Here is a 22632-nt window from a genome sequence, read left to right as displayed (position 1 = left end):
GTGGTTAGAATGCGGTACCGCAGGCTAACTCTGCCCACAGCCAGGAGCTCAATGCTGACCGGCTCAAAGTTGACTCAGCCTTCTAAGGTCAGGAAGGACCAGTGGTGGGATTCAGCCAGTTCGCACCACTTCGGGAGAACCGGTTGTTAACTTTCTGAGCAGTTTGGCAAACTGGTTGTTGGAAGAAATCATTAGGGCAGAGAACCGGTTGTTAAATTACCTGAATCTCACCACTGGGAAGGACCCAGATTGTTGGATTCTATAAACTGCTTAGAGAAGGCTGTAAAGTATTGTGAAGTGGTATATACGTCTTAAGTGCTATTGCTAAATGAATGAATAAAGGAGAATATTTGTAGCTCAGAGTTGAAATGAGGGGTCCTTGGTGCTCTGAGCTTGGCTGCTTTCTAGGAAACATCATCAGTGCTAGTTAGAACAAACCCCACTCTTTGCTAGCACTGATGTTACCTAGTTTGGGTAAAGAAATATCTGCAAAAAAACAACCAGAGCACCAAAGGACCCCTCAAATAAATTAATTTAGTAAACAAGTATTCAATCGGCGATGGCTGGTGTAACCAGGCAAATACATTAATATCTGCCATTGGGGGAGAAACCAAAATGCATACTGGAAATTCCCTGAACCTATGCAACTTCTTGTATGACAGGCAAAACGGCTTCTTCCTTAGAAGGCAAAACAAAGAAACGAACAAACCCCAATCCAGTTGCCTTTTGAAAAAGCACATTTGAGATTCCTGCCTTATAGTAGAGAGTTCAAGTACTAGGTAGAGATGGAAACTGAAGATTTGGAAGAAATAAAAAGTGAGAAAATATAAAGGGACATTGTCCTAAATTTTATGTAGTGTACGTGTCTGTGTAGGTTGCTTCCGTTTATCTCGCCTTCTCCATCACCCTTCGCTCTTATCGGTTCTCTAGTAGCAAAAATTGCCCCCCACCCTCCACTCTTCCAGCCGGCTGCAGAGGGGGACGAGGAAGGATGGAGCAACCCTAAGCCAGTTTCTTCTGAAGCGAGCAAAGGATTCAAGTCACGCCTCCTCGGAATTGACTTCCGTATTTGGGGGGTTTAGGGGCAGATCTGTACAATTATGGGAAGTAATGCAAAAAAGGGTTTGCTAATAAGGCATTCTTCCAAATGGCTGGCTTCTGCTTCTCACTAGTCTCTATTTAATACCTTGGGGATTTAAAAAAAATGACTTTCCAGTCTGGTGTTCTCGGATAGTTTCTCAGATAAATGCTAATTATGGCCAACACTGCTTATTCTCGGAATAATCGGGTCCAACTATTATCGCAAGTTTCCCCAAGTGAAAAAAAAATCTGCCAGTTAGGTTCTTTTTCTTTCCCATCGTTCATCCACCGATACACTCAATTATTGGAAACCGGAAGTTTCCCTGGTGGTGAATTACTCTCATTCAAAAACCCATTCTCAGCCCGGGAAGTGTGATCTGCAGACAAAAGAACTGTCCTCTAAGACTTCCTCATAGCCCGCCGCAAACGCCAATAAGAGTGAAGAGTTTGCTTGCGCTTGCGTAGATGGTGCGCTGCCTCCATCTCCCAGGCTGTCACGCAGGCGCAGCCTAGCAGATTGTTAGCAGGTGGAAGAGTGGGGTAAACTCTGCGTGGATGTGACACTCGAGACGGGGTTGTTTCTATCTGGTGGGTTCACGTGTCCGTAAAGAAAGGGTTTGCCTACGATTCGGGGGCTTTCGTTGGGTTGTCGGGCGGTGGCGATCTTTGTTCCGTGTCATTAATGGAGAACAGTTCTCAGTTGTTTTATGTTTGAAAAGCAAATAAATTTTGGCATAGGTCGAATGTACAGTGTTAGGGAACGTGGTCTGGATCTTAATGGAGCATTGCTCGTAAAATTGATTTTGGAATGGGTTCTTAAATCCAGTGTTAATTTACAATGTTTGCATTTATGGTTTACCCTGATACGTGAATTCAATTATTTTGTGAGTTCTCAGTCAGGATGTAGAGATCTCCTGCACATTTCTGTCCCGAGTAGAATTAAGTTATAATGAATGATAGACAGTAGCATATATTTAAATTAAAATATGAATATCAGTTAAAAATATTTTAAGATTAATTGCTTCTGTAGTGAAAAAGCAGTGTTTTCCTTATGAGGAATGCTTAAATCCTAATTCCTCCCCCCCCCCAAACTGATTACAATTGCAGTGTTGACATCCAGGTTAGAAAAACATGTATGGCAATATATACATTTTAGTCTCTTTTTAGAAGCTGCATGTTCAGTTGTAAATTTTTAAAAAATGTGTGTATTTAGGTATAAGGCTATATAACTAAGTTTCAAGAAATCTAATTTTATATTTGAAGTTTAGTTATTACATTTTGCACCCTGTAATATAACATCATTACATGTTTGTTTGGTTAGTTAATAAATGTTTACTTATATGTTTACATACTACTTTTTCAATGTTCATCATAATATCTGTTCAAATATATATTCCATTGTTATAGTGAATGCCTTCTAAATAAGTATTTTAGACCACAATATTTTCTGATCGGGAATGCTTTTGGTTTACTGTGCCTTTATATATACAGAGTAATCTTGAACCCTTATTGAAATTTAATTATCAAAAAACAGAGTATTGTCAACATTATGTTGTTTTTACATTTCGTTTCTATTTCTGAGGTCTTCTAGATATATGACTGCAACTATACCTCTGATTTCCTAGACAGCATGGTCAGGCAGTATTGCTGGCTGTGAATCCTGCAGTTTATAGCCTCTGTATCTGGAAAGTATCAGACTGTAGACCAGGGGTCTGCAACTCTCGGCTCTGGAGCCGCATGTGGTTTTTTTATCCCTCCACTGAGGCTCCCTCGCTCAAAATATGGGTCACGATCACCAATGTGTGACACCTGCCAGCACGAGCTTTTTGACCCATCTTTTTTTTCGGAGTTCAAAATGTTTTTGTTTCATGCAGAAATAAAAATTTGTTTTCTGTGTAGCAGTTCATTGATTTCATAAATGCAACACACTATAGTTTTTTTATACATAGCATAAAGGTAAAAAACGATATATGCAATTGTCTTCATTTTAGATGTCAAAAGGGTTTTGTGGCTCCCGGTGTTTTGTTTTGTTTTTCTGTGGGAAACGGGTCCAAATGGCTCAGTTTAAACACTCAGTTTAAGGTTGCCGACCCCTGCTGTAGACCATTCAATTTGAAAACATAGGCGTATGCATGAGAAGCATAATCACAGTGAACCATAGTGACAAAGTACTGAAAATAATAGTGAGATGGCTAATTTTTCAATAAAAGGTTCAGATGAACAGGGATAGTGACATACAGTATTTTTAACAGAATATGTTGATGATCTTATATGTAGGTAATAATATAGAGTTCTCCCAAAGTTGCTTTTTCAAAAGGCAACTGGACTTTGTTTTTCCTTGAAAACAAGGGAAAAACAAAGTCCAGTTGCCTTTTGAAAAAGCACCTTTGGGACAACCATGACCTAAATGACTGAGAATCTCCATAGACAAATATAGCATTGTATTAATTTTCTTCTTTCTTAGCCCTGTTTCAAACAAAATTTCAACTAATATGTCTTAAATATTCACATTTTAGAAATCCACCTTGTTTGAAAAACTTGCAGGCTGATTTTAAGGATTTCAAATCCAAGGATTATGGTTTGACAAAAAGAATAAAAGCAATTAAACATGTAGACCTACGTTACAAAGAGTCTTCCGGTGTTCCATCTTATGGTTGAAGCAGAACTGGAGAGGCTATAGTCTGATCTTAAGTCATGAAAATTTAGATTAATCTCTCACTACTTCACAAAGTTCTTATGGTGGTAGAATTAAGGAAAGAAAATGTGAAAAAAAATATGTTTTCTTTTGTTATTAGGCTCTTTAAAAACAGGCTTTTCTGGCTCAAAAGAAAATGAATAAATCATCAACACTGCTGCGGTTTCCTCTCTACCAGCTTCTTAAGAACTTTAGGAAGCCTTCTTGGGAAAACGTCTGCTGGAAATCTAGCAGTGGGTTTACTTTTCCATATGGCCAGCGAGTTAATCCACCACAATCCTTTTGTTCATGGAGGAAGATGTTTTCAAAGGGGTTGAAATTTGGGCTGGGGTGTCCAGCAGCATCAGAACAGCAAACACCTGAGCTCTCTGACAAGGAGCAAAGACTTCTGAGCAATTTGTACACTGGACTGATCCAAGGACACAGGGCCTGTCTGGCGGAAGCCATTACACTCATAGAATCAACCCATAAGAGGAAAAAAGAAGTTGCGCAAGTTCTTCTTCAGAAGGTATTATCCCACCACCGAGAACAAGAACAGTTAAATAAAGGAAAGCCACTAGCCTTTAGAGTGGGTCAGTTCTTTCTTGTTTGTGCAGTTATTGCTATTCTGATTCAAAGCATTCTTATTTGCCTATTGCTATGGTAATAGTTTATTTAACTCCAAAGTTTACACAGTTGATTATTATGTGATGTAAGTTTGATACTATTGAATTGCTGAATGCCTGCATTGTGAAATATTCCCTTCAGGCATTGCCTCTGGTAGCTAGGTAGAAAGTCATCTCAAGACATTATACTTTCAGATGCTTCTAAAAATTGCTCCCTCTGAACGGTCTTCTTTCTCTGAAAGGAAGTCTTGTGTGGGGCTGCTTAGCTTACTGCTGGTTGGTTTCCTTTAACTCCAGAAAATGTTGTTAACTTTTGTATAAAACATGCTTCTATATAATATGTTTTTAGATAGAGGGGGAAAAAATCGTGTCAGGTTTATTTTGAAAATGTGACTCCTTGAATTCAATCTTTTCAATTTTTGAATTCAATTTTTATTTGTGGGATGGATTAGTACTTAGCTCCTGTTTTGCCATCTCTGGTGCCCTTCCACATGAAAACCTGGCAGCAAATTAACAAACAGCAATGGAACAACGTTGCTCTTTATTTTTACAATATGAAGAAATCTAAGTGAGTTGAGTATCTAGTAATGAACAATCTAAAACGTTGAAAGTAAGAATGAAAGACCAGTCCCTTTTCCTGTGGTGGCTTCATTGCCTCTCAGCCAGTGGTGGTATTCAGCCAGTCTATCCGGTTCGAGCAAATCAGTAGCGGTGGCTGTGGGTGGCTCCACCCACCCACCCGGACATAATCATGTCCCATTTATCCATGTTTTTGCACACTGCGTGTGCACTCACTTTTGCAAACCAGTAGCGAAGATAAATGGATACCACCCCTGCTCTCAGCCCTACCTTGCAACCCTTGACGATAATAATAACAATAACTCCCTTTTTATGACCCCCATAGTCCCTATTCAGGGTAGAGTCGGACTGCACAAAGGATGCCAGATGTATATAAATGGACAAACTATAAATACATGTGCAACTTTGGAGAAAGTGTTTTGCTTAAAACAATCCATGTTGTTGGTAGCAAATATGTTGCTTACATACCTGAATTGTATCAGTCTGCTCACTATTTTTGTGAAATCAAATAGATATTGATGATGTTGCTGCCATTTAGGATTATCTGGCCCCCCTGGTGCTGGAAAATCAACATTCATTGAATGTTTTGGGAAAATGCTGACTGAAAGAAGACACAAAGTATCTGTCTTGGCAGTAGATCCTTCCTCTAGTACTACTGGTGGTGAGTATGTTTGACAAAAGCATTATTTACCTTTCATTCTTTTTATAATGAATATAGAATTTATTATATAGGCAGTATGTATTTAATGGAGTAATTTTTAACTGACTAGTTCCATTCTTTTTATTGAAAATATAATTTAAAAGTTTATTTTAAAAGCTCAGTTGAAGTGTCTGTGCTGAAGATAGATACAAGATTATTCAACAGTATCCTACTATTATTAGTAAAGAAACATTATAAAATGAATTGCATTAAGTTCTCTTCTGAAATTACATGATTGTCTGATAAACTTCATTCCAACTTTATTAATTAGGATAAGGTGGTGGAAAAATTTAATAGATATGTTTTCTGTATTAGTAAAAACATCTTAAATACTTGTCCAAGAACTTCCATCTGCAAGGGATTTCCACAACAAGCTGCAAAAATAGAAAATGTGTATTGTGACATCACAAGACAAGCTCTACTCTTTTGTACTCGTGTTGGAAATACACTGGTCATGATGGAAGTACGAAAGAGGTGGAGTTTGCAGCATAGTGTATATTTTATTATTTTCTCCATTCTGGAATAATAATTCTCTGTTGTTTTGGGCAGAAGTCTGTTTTATTTGAATGGCTGGTCTTTCCTTTTATGTAATGTTTAAGGGTCACTCTTGGGTGATAAAACACGAATGACGGAATTGTCAAGAGATCTGAATGCTTACATCAGACCATCTCCAACCAGAGGAACATTGGGTGGGGTAACGCGGACTACAAATGAAGCCATTTTGTTGTGTGAAGGAGGAGGTTATGATATTGTTCTTGTTGAAACAGTAGGTGAGTGAAATTCCTTGTCAGTTTTAGATATCATGCTCTGTAGCTTAAAGTGGGTAACCCATAGGTAGTATGTATTCCTTCAACCATTTCTGTGGCCACCATAGTCCTCCAGATTACACCATAAGAATTCAGCAAATGAAATAGATATTTTTTTAAAATGTTGCATTCTTTTATAAAAAAATACCACATAAAATTGTTGTTCTTGTTGAAATTCTACCTTTTCTCCACCATATGTGCTGTATGCCCCACCATAGTTCACACAGCAAAGCTATCGTGACATCATGTGATATGTTTGTGTGGACGTGTTTCAACTGGCTTGTAACAGAGCCTAGTGCTGATACTAGCTTATAGAGAATTACTGGCCCTGGGTCACCAACTGGCTTCTGTGTCTTAAGAAGGACTTGAATCTGGGTCTCCCCGCTTTTTGTCCATTATCTTAACCATCACAAAATATTGGCTGCCTTAGGGAGAGGGAAGGAGACTAATGGTTTCATCTGGTTTTTTAATGTAATAACTACAGGATAAAAATATAGGTCATTGACCAATATGCCTGCAGCCCTCAGAAACTGCAAAATACTGTGGCCAAAATACTACCCATCTGTGCTTAAGTGGTTGAACAAGGAAGGTGCTGAAGCTTCTTGTGGAATTGAAATTAGCAACTCTATAGTAATATGCTATTAGAAACAGGCACAAAGTACCAATAGTCTTTTCATCAGCCCTCAGGATATTATTCAATCTCTTCAGGGAGAGGGTCTCTACGTTTACAATTTAAATTTTGGTCCTGAACAGTCTACTTCTGTTCTTCATTCTCAGGAGTGGGTCAGTCAGAGTTTGCAGTTGCTGATATGGTGGATATGTTTGTATTGCTGCTGCCACCAGCAGGAGGTGATGAGTTACAGGTACGTTGCATTCCTTGAAAAATTGAGTTAAACAAAACCTTATCCCAGGTTTACAACTTTAAGTCGTGTGGACTTCAAGTCTCAGAATTTCCCAGTCAGCATGCTGGCTGGGAAATTCTGGGAGTTGAAGTCCACATGTCTTAAAGTTACCAAGGTTGAGAAATCCTGCTGTAACCTACAAGAGCTATTTGGTACTAGCTCAAATCAAGCTGGTCTACCAGAAATGATAAGCAAAATATAGCAGTCAGTTCTACCAATCTTTGCTACCGTAGTTTTAAGTAAGGATTTTGTCTTTTTCACTATTGTATATTAGGAGAATACAACTTTAAGTGGACAATTGTTCATTATTTATAATAATAATTTTGTTTGCTTTTTAATACTCTTTATATGCCCTGAAAACAATCCATCTAATAATAAGTGGTGCTTTTATATGTTTATTACTTGGTTTTACATAATTTAATTTTAATTACTCAATTTAAATATTGCCTGATTCCAGGCGACTCTAGGTGGCTCACAGTGTAACAATAGTAAAATACAATATAGGTAATCAGAAAGAAAGTAAAAAAGAACAACAAAAATAATAAGGTGTAGTAGTAGTAGTGTGCTCTTAAATACAGTATTTAGCATATTAAACAGATAGTTCTGAACAGTTTTCTGTACTTCAGATTTTTATTAATACATTGTCCTGACAGCTGATTAAATAGATAATTTAAAATATTTGAAATAAATATGCCATGTGAGGATTAGCAGCGCTAATTCTGATTTTTAGAAATGCACCTGAGTTATTTAAGCACAGGATAACAGTTTTATCTATATTCAGTTCTGGTACAGTTTTTCTTTTGAAATCTTTTAAATGCAAATATGCTGTATGTTTTTTATATACCAGTATTAGATAAACCGAGGGGATGCGGTGGCTCAGGGGCTAGGACGTTGAGCTTCTCAATCCAAAGGTCGGCAGCTCAGCGGTTCGAATCCCTAGTGCTGCCGTGTAATGGAGTGAGCTCCCGTTACTTGTCCCAGCTTCTGCCAATCTAGCAGTTTCGAAAGCATGTAAAAATGCAGGTAGAAAAAATAGGGACCACCTTTGGTGGGAAAGTAACAGCGTTCCATGCGCCTTTGGCGTTGAGTCATGCCGGCCACATGACCACGGTGACGTCTTCGGACAGCGCTGGCTCTTCGGCTTTGAAATGGAGATGAGCACCGCCCCCTAAAGTCGGCAATGACTAGCACGTATGTGTGAGGGGAACCTTTACCTTTACCTATTAGATAAACCATTTCATAATTTGCATTTCCCCTCCAGAAGGTAATTGTTAAAAATTAGTTTCTTTTTAAACTCTGTAAAAATGAAGAGTTCCTTTTAAAAGTTATTTAGTTTCATTTGGTTATTAAGTCTCATTTTTATTTTTCAGGGTATCAAAAGAGGTATCATTGAGATGGCAGATCTTGTTGTTATAACCAAAGCAGATGGAGATCTCATTGTGCCAGCACGGAGGATTCAAGCAGAATATGTTAGTGCTTTAAAATTGCTCCATAAGCGCTCAAAAGTTTGGAGACCAAAGGTTAGTATATTAAAAATAGTTTAGAGAATATATAAAGAATATGTAAATAATTGCCACAAATATTTATATTTGCCCTTTGATATATTTATCAAGTGTCATAATTAATGCACTATATATCTCCCTCAATGTAGTTTGTAATAACACTAAAATAACCCAAATGCTATTTGTCCCATGTGAAATTAATTATTTTACTTTTTTACGCTTAAGTGCTAAGTCTGAGGCATACACATCTGTATATAAAAGCTTTTCTCCTGGGAATATAATTAATCTGTATATCCGCTTTCCCCTAAAATAAGAAATCCCCTGATAATAAGCCCAATCGGGCTTTTGAGCACATGCACTAAAAATAAGCTGCCACCACCTCCCGAAAAAAATAAGCCCTCCCCAAAAATATTTAAAAACATGCCTAGCCGGTCTCCGCCATTTCCTCTGTTTAGGGTGAGGGAGACAGAGCTGGAAATCAGATAAGACGGCAAAAGGAGCCCCATCTTGCTCCACGTACCCCAAAGTAATAAGACATCCCTGAAAATAAAGCCAAGCACTTATTTCAGGTTTCAAAAAAATATAAGACGGCCTTATTTTCAGGGAAACACGGTACTTCCAAAGCTACTGTTTTCTCTTAATACAAAAAATTATCTAACTCTCCTAGTGTTAATATTTTAGTATCACATCCAATTACAAGCTGAACTTACAGAATGATGTCTTTTTTTCAAAGTATTTTGACAGTAAACTTAACCTTTATATTAAACTTGTACGTCATTCCGCAAAATTATAAAACATACACATATAAAACTATAAAATAGGCAAGGTTAAAATCAGAAGCAATAACAGACCATTCAAACAAGGGAACAGCATGTCAGTTTCTAAAAAGTCAGATTAAATAAAGGGTGGGAATATATTATCTGAACTTCAAGGATTTTGTTAGCTAGTAACTTAAAGTGCAGTTTTAGACATACCTACTAAAATGAATCTCATACATATTTATTTATTAGATTTTTATCCCACCTTTGTTACTTTATAAGTAACTTGAGGCAGCCAACATACATAATATCCCTTCCTCTTCCTATTTAGTAGGATAAACCCAAAAGAAGGTAAGTATATGAAATTGCAGTTAGGAGACAGTAATTGTATAGCCCAAGTGGGGCTTACCTTGAAAAATCAACATCTTGAATTAAACCTTGATATAAATGGATAAACTCTGTAGAGGTACCAGAACATGTATCAGTTATTCTATTAACATTACATATTTTAAATATGTTTTTAGAGGTGGCAATTTTTTTTGAAACTGAACCATTTCAAATTCAGTGTGTCCTGTATCCATTTGAAATGGCTTCCTTAAACACTTCAGAACTGCTCAAAATAGTCTTATCCCAGGTTTAAACAATAAACAATTGCCCCTTGATAAACAGTGTTAATTTGGATCAGGAAAATTTTCTCCACCTTCTCTTCAGAGGTGATTGACATTGCTTGGTAAGTAGAGTTATCTTCTCAATCTAATAGGTAATGCGCATCTCTGCCAAAACCGGAGAAGGCATTTCGGATGTATGGGATAAGATGACAGAATTCCAAGAGCTCATGCTTACAAGTGGTGAGTTGCTTGCCAAACGCAGGAGGCAGCAAAAAGTGTGGATGTGGAATGTAATCCAAGAAAGCATGCTGGACCATTTCCGGCAACACTCAAAAGTAAAGGATCAAATTCCTCTCCTGGAAGACAAGGTTGTTGATGGGATCCTATCTCCTGGGCTAGCTGCAGACCTACTGCTCAGGGCTTTTAAAGAGAAATCCTGATTCTTTTCTGTATATGACCTGATGATATGAAATAAATGATATAAATGTATATAGCATTTTATTTTAAAAAATGTCTGAGCCATGAACTTCTTTATTATCAAATTTGTACCTGTACATTTCCAGCAATACCTGCCTTGATTTGCAGCAATAATTACCATAAAAACCTATACCTACAATATTAAAACGACAATTGTTGCCCGATATAAAGCGGCCCTCAAAAAGGAAATGCCGGTTTATAAAAAACAAGCTTTCAAATTGCCATCGGAAGTGTGCAGAAGGGGAGAAGGCCATTTTATTAGAAAAAGGTAGTTTTATTATAGCAGTGGTCTCCAATCTTGGCAACTTTAAGACTTGTGGACTTCAACTTGTGGAGTGGAAGTCCACAAGTCTTAAAAAAGTATTATTGGGTTACAAGAATCTTGCAAGTCCAGATGTATCTCCTTACTTTCTGTCTCTTATCTTAAAGAGAACAAGGGAGGGTCAAATCTGAGACACTTTTCCAAATTATATTTCTGCCCCAGACTCAAATTTCTCTTAACTGACACTTGCCTTGACTGCAGCCATTCCTTCTGTTCCTCAACAGAGAGAATTTGATAGCATTGCAGCTGCCACAGATTAAGTCCAGGACCCAGTTTATTTCTGTTGCATCTCTTTCCTGACCATCACCCCATAGGCCTTAGCTGATGAGCAGAACTCCTTGTTTGTCATGTAGGATAAGTAGACAAGTTCTGAATTGTGTGGTGATTTCTGTGTTCGAACAATCACTCCAAATTTGATTTGGAAACCTGGTGTCACTGCCTTCAATAAGGAATACCTATCAGAAGCTGGACCACTGCATCCTGTATCTATTACAGCTTCCAACTTCCTTACAGAGGCTTCCCATATAACACACATTATGTGGGGGTAACCATAGCATGGATCACAGTGTTGGGTCAGCACTATTCAAGAAGCAGTGAAAGTGGTAAATTTGCTTCAGCTGGTAGAAGGCATCCCTCACCATCACAATCACCTGCTGTTTTCTGTCCCTGAATTAGCTTACCTAAACTGATAACAATTTATTGTTTTAGAAATATTCATCTTTTAGTATTTCAATGGTTCCATGCTGTAAGCCACCCAGAGTTGTTTCAATACAAGATAGGCAGCAAATAAATAAATAAATAAATAAATAAAATGTGAATATATACTAGGCCAGCATATTTAGGTACATTTCTAGAAATGGAGTAATTACAGTGTGCTAGTGTGAAAATGAGGAATTGCCTGTTCAGTTTCTATTTAATCTGCAGAGAACTCTAGCAATGTATTAAGATGCATTGCACGTGGAATTGAACTGACTTGTATATGAGTCCTTAACAAATTTTATTTCTACAGCATCACTAAATTACTGGAAGTTAAAGATGGTTGAAATCTTTCCCTATGCAGCATTAAAAAAATTGCAATTGCCACATTATTGTACAACTGAATTAGACCTTATGACATCTTGTTATAAGTTGATGAAGCATAATTACCTATACATCACTGTGCTATCAATCCATGGAGTTGCACATATGCTTTATACCAGGGGTCTCCAACCTTGGCAACTTTAAGACTTGTGGCTGAGGAATTTATTTATTTATTTATTTATTTTGTCACAACAATATATGTAGGAATCATACAAAAGATTATATAGTATATAAACATATATGGGTAAATATAAGGAGGTATAAGCATATATATAGAAAGAAGAAAAGAAAAACAATAGGACAGGAACGGTAGGCACGTTTGTGCGCTTATGCACGCCCCTTATGGTCCTCTTAGGAATGGGGTGAGGTCAATAGTAGAAAGTTTTTGGATAAAGCTTTTAGGATTATGGGAAGAGACCACAGAGTCAGGTAAAGTATTCCAAGCACTGATGATTCTGTTACAGAAGTCATATTTTCTGCAATCTAGATTAAAGCGGTTGACATTAAGTTTAAATCTATTAGTTGCTCTAGTATTATTGCAATTAAAGCTGAAGTAGTCTTTAACCGGAAGGACATTACAATAGATGATTCTGTGAGTTAAGCTTAGGTCTTGTCGAAGGCGACTCTATTGTTTTCAGAGGAATGGAGAACTCTTCTTGTAAAATATTTCTGGACACGTTCAATTGTATTGATGTCAGAGATGTGGTGAGGGTTCCAAACAGGCGAGCTGTATTCTAGAATTGGTCTAGCAAGTGTTTTATATGCTCTGGTTAATAGTGTGATGTTTTTGGAAAAGAAACTAAGTGTTGTGTCTTGCCCGCCCTCAGAGCAGCCGGGGCCTTCTTACCTGCTCCCGCACACTGAGGAATGTATGCCTCCCGGTCCCAGTCCTGGCTCCATGCCCACACAAACTGCAGAAGGAGAATCTCCCTGCCCCAGCCCTGACTCCATGCCCAGGCAAACGGAGCAGCTAGACCCCTCCCCCTCCTCCACAGCAGGTGAGCCTGAGGAGGGTTTACTCCCAAGAACAGCTGATTGGTGTGACCCTCGCATCAGAAGATTGGAGAGGCGGAGGCTACAGAGGGAAGGGAGGGGCAGGCCTTAATGAGTGCTGAGTCATGGTGCCACACCCCATGGCCTATATAAAGGAGCTACTTTCTGGCAGTCTCTGAGTCAGGCAAAAAGTCAAACTTATCTTGCTGAAGTCACTTACTGGTCTCCTGCCTGCTCTGAGGACTTTGCTAGGACTTTGGACAGAGCTGCAGAGGCACGCCTGATTCGGATTTCCCGGACCCAGCCGTCAGCGGAGGAGTGGGACACGACACTACGCAAGATTAGGTTTACAACTCTTAGAGCTTTTTTTGCTATATAATTGCAGTGGGCTTTGGCACTTAGATCATTTGACATGAAAACTCCAAGGTCTCTAACGGGATGGGGGTCATCTGTAAGGTAATGTCCATCTAGTTCTAGTATGTACTTAATTTTTGGGTTCTTTTTTCCTATATGTAAGACTGAGCATTTGCTGGTTGAAATTTGGAGCTGCCAATTTTTAGACCAAGCGGTTAGATGATCAAGGTCGTTTTGAATTATAGAAGTATTGTCTGTGATGTTAAATAGTTTGACATCATCAGCAAAGAGAACACAATTACTTGAGATATGGTCACAAAGATCATTAATGTATAGTATAAAGAGTGTTGGTCCAAGGACGCTGCCTTGAGGAACGCCACTCTTGACAGGAACAGGATTTGATAGAGCATTGCCAATTTTGACCACTTGTTGTCTGTTAGACAGAAAAGCAGATATCCATTTGTGGAGGGGTCCTGAGATGCCATAGGATATTAGTTTTAGGAGAAGTTTATCATGTACTACTGAGTCAAAAGCTTTGCAGAAGTCTATGTAGATTGCATCTATTGATTTGCCTTGATCAAGATTTGAAGTCCATATGTTTTTGCAGTGGAGAAGTTGTAAGTTACATGATAATTTTTCCTGAAACCAAATTGTTTGTTGGAGAGTAGGTTGTTTGTTTCTAAGTGTGAGGTAATGGATTGATGATAGATTCCATGACTTTGCAGGTGACACAGCAAAGGAGATCGGTCTGTAGTTTTCACTAAGCTGGGGTCTCCTTTTGAAGATAGGGATGACTGTGGCTAGTGACCAAAGTTTGGGAAGAGAACTGGTAGTGAAAGCTTTTCAAAGATAATACTTAGGGTTCTGCTATATTAGTGGAAAGTTTTTAAGAAGTATGCGCACAGTCCATCGGGTCCAATAGATAGCGATGGTTTTAAGTTGTGAAGAGCTTTTCCAACGTTGTCTTCTGTGAAATCTATATGAGTTAAATCATCATAATCATTGCTGGTACGTTTGTGGAAAGTCGGATATGTGTTATCGGAGTTAACAAAAACTGAGCCAAAGAAAATGTTGAAGAGGTTTGCTTTAATTGTTTCGTCATTGCATTCTTTGTTGTTAGAATCTTTTAGTGGTGGGATGGATCTAGAGTCTTTAAGTTTATTGTTAACAAAATTATAAAAGGCACGATTGGAATTTGTGCGCAGAAGATTCTCTTCTTGCTTGGTGTGGTAATTTGTGCATTCAGTTTTTATTTGGTTGCATATATTTCTGTAGCGGTTTTTGAAATTGGCAACATAGCCTTTTTTGTTTCTTTTCCAGAGGGATTTTTTTTTTGATTGAAGCTTTTTTATTGATATGGATAGTTTGTTTTTCCTGTTCATGGTAGTCATTTGTGGAACATATAGTTTAATGACTCTATTGATTTCAAGTAGGAAGATTCTATAGTGGTCTTCGGCGGTTATGCAGGTTGCAAACAGATTTTGCCAGTCCAGAAATGAAAGATCGTTGTTTATAAGGTCGTAATTGGCTTTTTTGAAGTTGTAGTTGGGAATACTGTTGTTATGACGATTTAAGTATGGACGTATATTGAAACGAAAATCAATCATGCAGTGGTCACTGTTGGAAAAAGGTTCTTTAATTTGTAGTCCATAAATTGAGTTTGAATTGTTGCAGAAGATGAGATCAAGGCAGTTGTTGAGTCTTGTATTGTTAGTTACAAGTTGTTCAAGGCCTAGGTTTGTAACAGCGTTGTATAGTGTAGTATGGATTGGGTCAGTTGAACATTCATTAGTTGTCCAGTTAATGAGAGGTAGATTTAGGTCACCCAGGAAGATGAGAGGATATGGGCAAGAGGTAGCCCATGTTAGCATTGAGGTTAGCATATTTGCATGGGTAATGTCATAGTCAGGGGCTCTGTAGCATAGTAAGAATCGAAGAGTAGTGTCAAGTTATAGGTCGCATACAATAGTTTCAGGAAGAGAGAGTTTATGTGCTACTTGGATATTTTTCAGATTCAGTGACTTTTTGTAAAAGATAGCCACTCCACCACCTCTTCGGTTTTCACGATCTGATCGATAGACTTGATATTCTTTGTTTGAGATAATGGAGTCAGGAAGGGATGAGTTCAGCCATGTTTCACAAACAAAAATGATATCAAATGTGCCACTGTTTAATAATTCAAAGCTGGCTGAGGAATTCTGGGAGTTGAAGTCCACAAGTCTTAAAGTTGCCAAGGTTGGAGATACCTGCTTTATACAGATGTCTGTCATATCAAACTCTGTATGCACAATTACTTCTGACAGTGTGAAAGCACACATTTTATTTGACATTAAGGTCTTCTGCAAGAATTCAAAGAAGAGGTCACAGACCATGACAGGTTTAAGAACAGAAAACATTAATATGATTCAGATTATATAAAATACGTGTGCTGGTCCTTATTCTTATAATCCTATTGGGGCTATGTGTAATATATTTGAAATTCTAGTGGATAAGTTTCAAGACAGTAATTGAAGCTAATTTAAAACCAAACCTAATGATACAAATATATCGAAAACAATCCATAGAGATATCAGGGACACTTTAAATCTCACAACACTGATATAGAACAGAACAGAACAGAACAGAATAGAATTTTATTGGCCAAGTGTGATTGGACACACAAGAAATTTGTCTTGGTGCATATGCTCTCAGTGTACATAAAAGAAATACATTCGTCAAGAATCATAAGTACAACTCTTAAATGATAGTCATAGGATACAAATAAGCAATCAAATCATATTAGGAAACAGTCGAAATAAATCGTAAGGATACAAGCAACAAAGTTACAGTCATATTGCTAATTTTGAAATATATTTAGTAGATTCTACAGTCTGATTTTTCTGTACAATTTAGCAGCTTGAGAAAACTACCACACTTTGGCACCAGTATTGTTACCATTGCTCTTATTAGGAAGTTTCTCCCTGTATATCTAATCTACACGGCTCCTTTGTAATGAATTCCTTCCTGTAATACAAGTTGAGTGGCCTTTAATATGCATAGCCCTTCTGCATATTGCTTCCTTTCTCTGTATTGCTATTACCTATTCAGCTGTTCTTTCTAAATGGTTATGTAGTAAATATATATTTCTCCTGCTTTGCATGTTTTTATGCATTTAATAAACTTAGCTAAATAAAATTAAATAGAATACATTTTCAGTGTATTAAAAAGTGATACAAATGTTGCTTTGGAATGTTTCATTTGTAATTTTAAAATAATGCTAGGGCAATTTTATTGCTGATCATTCTCTTTTACATAGAAGTAATAGAATCAAAAACATTTTAAAAGTTATAATCAGATGATCTTCTTTTGGTGCCTTCAAGTCATTGTTGTCTCCTGTTGACTGCCTGATGAAGTCTCTGCAATTTTTTTGCAAGGTATCAGAAATGGTTTGCCATTGCCTCTTTGCTAGGCTGAGAGAAAGTGACTGGCACACATTTACCCAGTGGCTTTGTGCCTAAGGCAGGATTAGAACTCACAGTCTACCGGTTTCTAGCCTGATGTCTTAACCACTACACCAAATTGGGTCTCAGTCAAATAATATACCCTGCTAAAAAGCAGCCCTAAATGTGGGGGAGGGGGAAAATGAAACTAGAAAGGATAGTACAGGTAGTCCTCAACTTATGACCACAATTGCGCCCAAAATTTGTGAATAAGTGAATTTTGCCCCATTTTATTACCGTCCTTGCCACAAATGTGAAAAAAGGTCCTAAGTCCGTTGTAACTTTGAACCATCACTAAATAAACTCTTGTAAGTCGAGAACTACTGTATGCAACAGCTGTTTCATGATGGTATCTTAAGTTTGCTCAGTTCTGTATCTTAAATGTAGAGAAGAATATATTTTCATTACATCTTATGTTTTTAAAAAACCCAGAGTTATTACAAGCAATAAGAATGTACAACACATTCCAAATAGAAAATTACAATTTCCAGATATTCCAAAGTTTTATCTCAACAAGTCTACATGCATGTTTGAATGTTATTACATGTACCTTTTTTAAAATTCTACCATGAACACTTGGATAGTGCATTGTTCATAAGAACAAGGAGTATAATATCTTCCTGCCTCTTGGCTGGAACTAGAACTAGTTAAGAAGTGGAGATAGGTAGGATTACGGGGAAGCCACTGGAATTCATGTGCCTGAGAAACATCTTAAGAAAAGAATCCCTACCTGATCTTTTCAAATCTTTGCTATAGGAACTTGAAATCCATGGGTTGAAATAGGATGTTTTCCATGACACTGCATTTTTCTGTTACGTGATTTACCGGTACTGGCTGTATTGTTGAAATTAATCAGTTATTGTTTAATAGCTTCTTTGGTTCTATGGCTGATTATTTTGCATGTTAGCCCCAAATAGTATGCTTAATTGCTGCTTATTTATTTGCTATGAGATTTTTTAAAAAATATGTGTGGGTTTTTTTTCAAATTATGATCAACAACAATTTATTATTATAGTCTTACATCAGAACAAACAAGCACACTGAGTATATATACACTTAAACTTCTAGTATAAAATAATAAATAACAACTAAAATCTATAATAAAATCCAGTGTCAATTATCCATTGTCTTGATAGTTGCAATCCCTAAACTGTGTGGCCTGTTGTAGGTTCAATGCTAAAAGGGAAATGACTAAGCAGTCATGATTATGATCATTTTTCTATATATTGGTCAATAAATATCACTCAGTATAGACTACCATCCCACTTCTAGCACTAAAACAAGGAATAACAAACCTGTGTTGTATTTCTGTTGTTTTCTATATCCAAATATTCAAAACATTTAAGGTTTAAATGGCTGAGGAGAGGGAGCAGATGCATATATGTACCTTCTGTAACTAAGCATTGAAAATAAACATATGTACCGGTATATAAGAGAACGTTCCAAGGTGGCAACAGAATTAAGACCTGATCTTGTTGCAACACTTCTGCTCTTGCAGAAGTTCTATCTCATATCCAGAAGCAGTGATGAGAAATGTCCAGATAAGTGGTGTTCATCAAACTGGATTATTCCATATGCTCTGGAGCAGGGGTCTCCAACCTTGGCAACTTTTAAGACTTGTACACTTCAACTCCTCAGCAAAGCTAGCTGAGGAACTCTTGGAGTTGAAGTCCACAAATCTTAAAGTTGCCTAGGTTGGAGACCCCTGCTCTGGAGTATTAAAATTGTAATCTAACACATTTGGGCTAGTGAAAGAATAGTCTGGACCAGGGGTGAAATGTAAAATTCGTTACTACCAGTTCTGTGGGCATGGCTTGGTGGGTGGGTGGGAGTATTGTGACTGGGTGGGTGTGGCCAATTTTTTTTTTACTTTTAAAAGCATTTTTTCTACAACCTCTTCTGCCAAAGTGTTGCAGAAGTTCTCCACTTCCTTGGCATCCAGTGGATCAAATGCATTACAAATGATTTTTGCAAGATGTCATTCCAGTCATCAGATTTTGCCTGAAGGTGCCAAGCTCAAGTACATATAAAGGATTTATTTTTGAAAAGCTTCTGAACAAGTCAAGTACTCTCCAGGTATGTGAAAGGATGAGTCATCTTAAAGAAGCACATCACAGCCACAATTATGGCAGAGAAGTACTGATGTTTTTCTGCCCTTACTGTTACAGTGTATGGCCATTTGGATGTATAAATTATCATGTTTGATCCTCATTTTTTCCTTTTGTAGTAAGATAATTTTGTTCATAATGTTGTTTATTGGGTTTTGAATGTATATGATCTATGGATCAAGAAATTGCACATTTATACATCTTCAAGAACTATATGAATTCAGCTACTTGTGGTTCATTCAACAAACAATTCAAGTGTAGTTTGATGCAATGTATGAACTAGGTTAGCACATAAAAGGAAATGGAACACAGACAGCTCCACATGTACTAACAGTGCCATGTATACTAACATGAAAAGTTAGGGTAAAATAGAACTTTTCTAGAGTACACTGATTAAATCTTGAAGCTCTATTTAACATGGTGGGACTTACTCTTAAGCTAACAGGCAAAATATGACTAGCCCTTTAACTTGCCCTGCCCTTTTGCCTTTTATGCTGTTCACAATGCTTGTGATCTGTCAAGTTGTTGCTTAGCAACGTTTATGAACAAGGACAAGGCTATGCTTTCCCTTTTCTTTCCTCTTGGCAGGATTTTGTAGACCAGTTCATGAGAGGCTATTGGCAGGAGTGTGGAAAGAGGTATTCAAAAGTGGAACTTGCTATTGATTGAACAAAAACTTCTCATGGCCAAGTATCTGTTTTTGGCACCCAGGTTGCCTGTGCCATATAGCCCTCTTTCTCCTGAAACTTTTGAAGAGATCAAATGTCTTGTGGGCAAAACCTGGGCACAACACACCCAGGAATATGAGCGGGACTCCCCTTCCTATGCTGCTGCTTTTTGGAAATAAAAGATTGGATGCTGCTATAAGGGGTCAGGTCAGCCCCCTTCCTCTCCTACCAGAGTACACAAACCTCATCCACCAGAGTAAGTTAGCTACAATATTATTAGGAAGCAAACGGGTCTCTGGGTAGATTGGTGTATGTATGTGAGAGAGATCAGTCTAAAAGTTGGAACTGATAACTGTTACTGAAACCACCCAGAGTCACTGGGAGTCAGGTGGCACAGTCAGACAGATGTTTAGAATGCATTTGGCATTTTTATTCACCTATTGAATAATTTCCAAGGACCTGGGCTAGGCAGATGTTGTTTGATGATGTTAATGGTATTGCTGCAGAGTGTAAACCAGGGGTGCCAAACTGGCGGCCCACAAGCTGGATGCATCACACACAAGCCATGGCCATCCCGGCTCTGCAAGGGCAAAAAAGTCACAATATGTCATATAACATGATTGAGTTTGACACCTGTGAAGTAAATTCTTCCAAGTAAAGCTGCCTTTTGCAAATGACTGGTTGTGATTCTATCAGTGTCGATGGTGTTCAAGTGATGCTCCAGACACCTTGGAATTGAACCCAAGGTGCCTATCACTATTGATACTCTCATTTTTTTTTACTACTGTCATTCTGTTTGCAGATCTTTGTATTTTGTAATTTTCTCCAGTTCTTTCTCTTCTATTTTGCTGTCTCCAGGTACTGTCATGTCTGTTATGATATTTTTGTCTTTCTTACTGAAAATTATTACCGGTAAGTCTGGTATGTTGCGTGGCAGGTGCTTGTCTGTTTGAAATGTTATATTGTGTTGTGTTGTGTTGTATTAATATTATAATTATTCTATTATTATAATGTTATAAATGTATCTATTTTATTTGGGCTTGGAACAATTGTTTTATTAAACAATCAAAAGAAATTTGAAATATCAAAAGTGGGAGCCTAAATTTAAAAAAACTGGTGCTATTTTATATTTAACTGATATTTATGAAAAAATATTTCCCTAAATTTTTGGATGTTTTCAGCCATTTAGTAAATTATTGGGCAGTTGAAACGTCTTATATACTTCCAATTGGATTGGATTGTATTAGTATGTTAAAAATGTATCGACTCAACAGTAGGCATGGACAAGTTCACTGCACTTACCTAGGAACACCTGAATCTTATATACTGTTTAGATTTATAACCTACCTTTCAGGGGTGAAATGCTCCCGGTTTGGACCGGATCGCATGATCCGGTAGCGATGGGGGCAGGTAGTTCAGAGAACCGGTAGCAAAAATCCCTGCCCCCCACCACTGCCCACACCTTGCTGTTTCTCTTCTCTGTCCCTGAAGTGCTCAGTGGTGATATAGCTGCAAACGGCCTTAAATGACTACAGCTGATCAGCACTGTAGGCAACAAGTAGACCGGTGCCTCAATTTTTAAAGAAGGTAGACTGCCTTTTTTGGTGCCTGCCAAAAAAAGGCACTTGGTAGACTGGTGCCTCTCAGTAAAACGCAATTGGTAGACCGGGGCCTCTATTTTTAAAGAAGATAGACCGGTGCCTCCCAAGTTTTGTATACTTTATTATTTTTATTATTTATTATTATTGACCATGCCCATTCAGTCACCTGACCACCAAGCCACACCCACCAATTAAGCCACGCCCACAGAACCAGTAGGGAAAATTTTTAGATTTCACCCCTGCTACCTTTCCTACAAAAGTGGTACTCATGTATAACCCAGTTGCAGCCAGCGTAAATAATGGAATTTCCAATGGTTGACTGTACTGAGATAACATTTTGACTTCACACTGTTTGAAGCTGACATTCAAGAAATACTGTTTTTATGTAAAACATTCAGCTCAAAAGTATTTCTTGTGCAAAACTCTTGATAGATGAGTGGCCTCATGAAATTGTCCTCAGAACATTCAGGTTAATACAGTTTGCATCATTCTTCCCAATGTGGCATCCTTCAAATATGTTGACTCTAACTGTCAACTCTAACAGTTCTAGAAGATTTTGTTCAAGAAACCTACCTTACTTTCAGCTGCCTTGGTGGATAGGTATTCTTTACAGCTTACAATCTTTGAGTTTTAGTAATTCGTGATCTGAAGCACAGCTTTATATATTCTTCCTGATCCAAAATTTAAACCAAAGCAAATTTCCTTCATTGATTCAATTGTTTCTGAATAGAATGGGAGAGCACATATCAGACTAGAGAAAATAAGTGTAAAAATGGTAAAATATATTGCTGGAAAGGTCACTGTGTCTAGGGGACAGAAGCAGGGCCAGTTCTCTGCCCGGTTGCTGGGTGGGCGTGGCCTACGTGGCCTCATGCACCATGGGCGGGGTGGTGGTGGCATTTTCACCCTCCCCAGGCTCTGGAAGCTTTCCTTGAGCCTCCAGGAGGGCAAAAACAGCCTCCCCTGGACTCTGAAGGCTCTCTGGAGGCCAGAAATGGGCCCATTTTCGGACTTCCAGAGCCTCTGTACAGGCCCTGCACTTACCTCGCATCCAAAATTGGCCGCATGGAGACTCCTAAGAGGGGTGGAATGGGCGGGGTGGGGCCAGTCAGTCCTTGCAACTACCGGTTTGGTGAACCAGATGTAAAATTAGCATCCGGTTTGCCCAAAACAGTCCGAACTGGCTGAATCCAACCCCTGGACAGAAGGTAGTGTGGAAGAATTTTTGGAACTTGGTTCTCTCTCTATACAATGCTTATGAATTTACATTTCTTCCAAGACTCTTCAATTTATACATTCCCAAACCTCTCTAAAG

General features: G+C 38.0%; 1 protein-coding gene across 3 annotated transcripts; it reads left to right on the top strand.

Moving 5' to 3' along the window:
- Positions 1-1466: 1466 nt before the first annotated feature.
- On the top strand, positions 1467-13924 carry MMAA (metabolism of cobalamin associated A). Of its 3 annotated transcripts, none has more exons than XM_058193597.1 (7): positions 1467-1668; positions 3891-4347; positions 5498-5620; positions 6259-6429; positions 7243-7328; positions 8738-8887; positions 10388-13924. In XM_058193597.1, the coding sequence occupies exons 2-7, from the start codon at positions 3912-3914 to the stop codon at positions 10673-10675; spliced, it is 1254 nt and encodes a 417-aa protein (XP_058049580.1). In that variant the 5' UTR covers positions 1467-1668; positions 3891-3911; the 3' UTR covers positions 10676-13924. The 3 variants fall into 3 exon arrangements, with proteins under 3 accessions (XP_058049580.1, XP_058049579.1, XP_058049581.1); XM_058193596.1 differs by having other exon boundaries at positions 3876-4347; XM_058193598.1 differs by lacking the exon at positions 1467-1668 and having other exon boundaries at positions 4145-4283.
- The last annotated feature ends 8708 nt before the right edge of the window (positions 13925-22632 follow it).

This window comes from Ahaetulla prasina, chromosome 8, assembly GCF_028640845.1.
Source record: "Ahaetulla prasina isolate Xishuangbanna chromosome 8, ASM2864084v1, whole genome shotgun sequence".
Lineage (NCBI taxonomy): Eukaryota > Metazoa > Chordata > Lepidosauria > Squamata > Colubridae > Ahaetulla > Ahaetulla prasina.
The sequence above is the reverse complement of the archived record's forward strand: the minus strand, read 5'-3'. Positions and strand labels throughout refer to the sequence as shown.

Bases quoted from the DNA above. Each gene is read 5' to 3' on its own strand.
- MMAA (XM_058193597.1), top strand. From the start codon at position 3,912: ATGAATAAATCATCAACACTGCTGCGGTTTCCTCTCTACCAGCTTCTT. The intron at 4,348-5,497 runs GTCAGTTCTTTC...GCTGCCATTTAG, and splicing joins GCCACTAGCCTTTAGAGTGG to GATTATCTGGCCCCCCTGGT. The intron at 6,430-7,242 runs GTGAGTGAAATT...CTTCATTCTCAG, and splicing joins TGTTCTTGTTGAAACAGTAG to GAGTGGGTCAGTCAGAGTTT.